General features: G+C 38.5%; 1 protein-coding gene across 2 annotated transcripts in view; it reads right to left on the bottom strand.

Annotated features, from left to right (window-relative positions):
- Nucleotides 1-1407: 1407 nt before the first annotated feature.
- Nucleotides 1408-4134, bottom strand: part of LOC309494882 (uncharacterized protein) — a 3321-nt gene continuing 594 nt past the window's right edge. For both annotated transcript variants that reach the window (XM_082164341.1, XM_082164340.1), the window contains exons 2-8: nt 3755-3832; nt 3616-3669; nt 3042-3129; nt 2060-2098; nt 1845-1905; nt 1584-1677; nt 1408-1493 (exon numbers count right to left, since the gene is read on the bottom strand). In XM_082164341.1, coding sequence (XP_082020467.1) covers nt 1877-1905; nt 2060-2098; nt 3042-3129; nt 3616-3669; nt 3755-3808 — 264 coding nt within the window. In that variant the 5' untranslated portion in view covers nt 3809-3832 and the 3' untranslated portion in view covers nt 1408-1493; nt 1584-1677; nt 1845-1876. The remainder of the gene's footprint in view (nt 1494-1583; nt 1678-1844; nt 1906-2059; nt 2099-3041; nt 3130-3615; nt 3670-3754; nt 3833-4134) is intronic.

Here is a 4134-nt window from a genome sequence, read left to right as displayed (position 1 = left end):
TGACTGGGACTCGTACTTTATTAAAATAAAGCAAAACAAACAAAAGCCGCGCACAACGCGCATTCACCGTGGCAACCGCGACGGCACAAAACAGTTCAAAAATGAGAGCTCGGATCCACCGGTTTTCTTCCTCTGCGTCCAATTTTCTCTCCAGTCTCTCTCTCGTTCCAGCGCGGCTTATAAGCGGTCTCTCCACGCCGATCACGGCAATAAGACACAGGTGCATTTGCACTTGACCTACTTGCTCGTCTCTTTTCTCTCCCATCACAGACCGCGCTGAACCACGCCAGCCTCGCCACAAAAAGCATGTCATTAAACGCAACATTTATAAAAATAGAACTTAGCCTCATCCATGAACATGATTTTTCGATTCCCGTCTGACTGATTTACATCCACGGTGGAGTTTAAAACGACAGTTCCCATCATTCCACGCTCCTTCACATCGTCATCAAGCTACGCCGTTGTTGTTGTTTGGAATGTAGCGCCCTCTAGCGGCAAAAATTCTTGCATATTGTACCTTTAACGACAATTTACAGCCTGTGAACGTCGCGTTCGTCTGTGCCGAATATTGTCGGAAACGAACCATGACGTATGCAGCGCGCTCGCGCCGGAGGTGTGAATGGCTCTAATTACCATATGAATAGCAGCTCCCGCCAGAGAAAGGCTTGAATTTCCTCACTCATTATTGGTTGAACCCACGTGGTTTAAACAAGAAAAATAACTCGTGATTGGTTGGCAGATCTGTTACTATTGGTCACCGTCGCTCATTATAAATTCAAAAACATTATAATATTCATATAAATAATAATATATAAATTATTTTTTTATATTCATAATATGCTATTCTGTGGTATATTCATGTCATTGTTAACCTATGGACTACACTATTATTACCATCAAGGACATGAATTTATAAAGGAAAGGAAAATTTGCCAGGGACATGCTGTTTATTCAAAGAAAGAGCTTTATTAGCACAAACACAAAACAATATACACCTATGTACAAAGCATAGATCATCTGCACACACAACAAATTGGAATCAGTGTCTGTTTTCATCTTCGGAGCTGTAGGTATCTAGCAGCGTTCTCTCTGAATTCGATCCACTTTGAAAACGTCTGTGGTGCGTTGCCCTGTATTTAGGAGTCGCCTCTAATCTCGACTGCAGCGTAGCACAGAGCTCTGTGAGCTCCTGGCTGGTGGTTGAACTTCATCGGACATCAGATCTATGGTGGCGCACTTCCAAATGCCCACGTCATCCTCACCTAGCACACCGTCTCGCTTCTAGCAGCTGTAAAAACAACCAATACTCCTGTACTGTGATGCACTGTTTATGGACACAAAACATCTATTAATGCACGTGAAAAAATTGTCACATTGACTAAAAATCGCTCGACTACGAGCTGAACTCTTCACAGCTTCGGCCTGCAATGCCAGATCTGGATGTTTGTACCTGAAGCTCCTGCGTACAGTCTTGTAGTACGTCTTACAGGCAGCTGGAAAACAATTAAATGAGAGTGATATGAATAAAAACAACGCAAGTCACAGTAAAATGAAACAAGGAGAAAATAGTAAAAGTTACTTACAATGTCATCATGATCAGCGTCATGAAAATCTGGACTTGCAGACATAGCTCTGAGTAAATGTGAGGTTACGCCCTCGTTATGAGGCGAGGTTACTCTATGGAAACAAAATGTATGATTAAGATCGTAAACTATAACGGATCTATTTTCTTATACAAGAGAATGAAAGCATATTCTTTGAATCTTACCTTTAAAATGTTTGTAAGTTTTTATGAAAGTAAAAAAATAAAAGAATGCAAGATTCTTTTATTTTTATTTTTTTACCTTGCTCCAGGTCGTAGCGCCCACAATTTGTCTCAGAGTTGAGAAGATGGCATACTGCTTCCTGTAAATTAAAGGATTATTTACAATCATTAAACAAATAATATCCATCAATCCCATGACTTCTTGCTTTATGATGAAATCATGAAAAACAGAATATTCTTACATTTCACAAGGCCTGACAAAATACAAAAGTGACCGATGAGATGAATACTTACTGGGTGTCAGCAGGTCTTTGCTCAGAGGTGCGCTAGCATCTTAAGGGCGAAAAAAACAAAGAATATTCAAAAATGTACAATTATTGAAATCAAACAAAAAGGTAAGAATTACCACACTCTGCTCTTCTAAGCAAGACTGTCTGAAACATGTCATTAAGCCAATAAAATAAACTGTTACCAAACTTGATTCTCAAGCAGTAAGTAAAGACCAATTTATAGTTATGCGTCGACCTCCCGCTGTAGCTACAGAGTAGGCTGTGTACATAGCGTACCCTTTAGCACACCCTGACGTGCACCTCTCCCAAAATGTAACAATGCGTAAATTTTACGTGGACGGAAGCGCTGTGATTGGTCTAGAACGCCTCCCTCGGGTTTCACAGGCTTCTTTCTGCATGTGTAATTGTGCGTCAACAGGGACAACAATGCAGAAGTATAAATGAAACAGTGTAGCCTATAGCGTAGAGGCTCGGGCTTCAGTCTGATGCAAAAGTATAAATCAGCCTTAAAGGATTAGTTCACCTCAAAATGAAAATTTCCTGATAATTTACTCACACTGAGTGACAAGATATCCATGTCTGTCTTTCCTCAGTGGAAAAGAAATTAAGTTTAAGGAAAACATTTCCATATTTTTAATGGCAACCAAAGATCTCAATGTTCCAAGACGGTTCAAATGTCTGTCTCAATGCAGCTTCAGAGTCTCTACACAATCCCAGTCGAGAAATCAGGTTCTTATCTAGCAAAACCATCTGTCATTTTCTAAAATTATATATACACATTTATGTATTTTTTAAACAATTGTTTGTCCTGTGCTAGTCTGCTGGCATTACAGACATTTGAACCTTCTTTGAACATTGGGATTGTTGGTTGCCATTAAAGTCCAATATCTGTAGAAAAATACTGAAATGTTATTCCTCAAAACAAAATTTATTTTCCACTGAAAAAAGAAATAAAGGTTGGGGCAACAGATAAAGTGAATACTCACTGGAAATTTCCTTGCGCTGAAATCTGGCTGCACATTTCTCCGGGTCAGAGAAGGCTTCCACAAGACATTCAAAGTTTGACTTAAGAGTCTGAAACACATGAGTCAGCCAGTAAGTACGGTCATGTTGCCTATACTAAATTAATAATGAAATACTGGAGTCATTACTATGCTTAATTAAGAGTGAGAAGAACCTACTCATCTTGAATGGACAAAAAAAGCGAATGTTTTAGTTTCATCTTTCCATAGAACATTTGTAAAAGTAACTGACACTACTGGAACTTCAAACGGGCAGAGGGACGACCAGACTCTGACCATAGAACGCTGCCCGTTTGAAGTTCCAGTAGTTTCAGTTACTTTTACAAATGTTCTATGGAAAGATGAGACAAAAACATTCGCTTTTTTTGTCCATTCAAGATGAGTAGGTTCTCACTCTTAATTAAGCGGCTTAAATAACTCTGACCAGCACTGTACAGTATATATTTAAAATAGATTATTCACAAGCAGTAAAAAACTACTTGTCTTGAATGGAGTGTGACTTTGTGCAGAGCAATGTTTTGTGCAGGGGGAAAAGTACCAGGAGTGGACATTTCACTGCCAGGACGCTCCACTTGGCTAGACATGGCACAATCTTTATTAGATAAAACACATGAATAAGCCTGTGACTTATGTTGTACACAACACAATATTATGTTTAAGTTGTCATCAGTACTCACCAGTATTGTGCAACATGCTGGTGTCCTCAATGGGCTGCAGCTTCCTTCGTACATTATTGAAGGGAGTATATTTTGACGCTTATACAGAGGTAATGTAAAATAAAATTGATAAAGTTAAAGAATTTAATTTTTAAACTGCAATTATAAATTAAGAGAAAACGATTACCCCTGATATTCTCATCCGAATCCAATAATACTGCAAAATAAAAATAAAATCAATCATTTGTATAAAATTTCAGGCCCAATTTGTATCAACCGATTTTATATTTCAGATATAAAATATCTGAAAATGAGAATACCATTTCTAACAGAACCCTCCGATTTTTTATTTTTTTGTGCTTCCTCGTAACGTTAAGTTAACGTTAGATCTAATCACCTCA

This window comes from Leuciscus leuciscus (genome assembly GCF_965113295.1).
Source record: "Leuciscus leuciscus genome assembly, chromosome: 3".
Taxonomy (NCBI): domain Eukaryota; kingdom Metazoa; phylum Chordata; class Actinopteri; order Cypriniformes; family Leuciscidae; genus Leuciscus; species Leuciscus leuciscus.
Note: the sequence above shows the minus strand (reverse complement) of the source record. Positions and strands in the feature narration are given on the sequence as shown.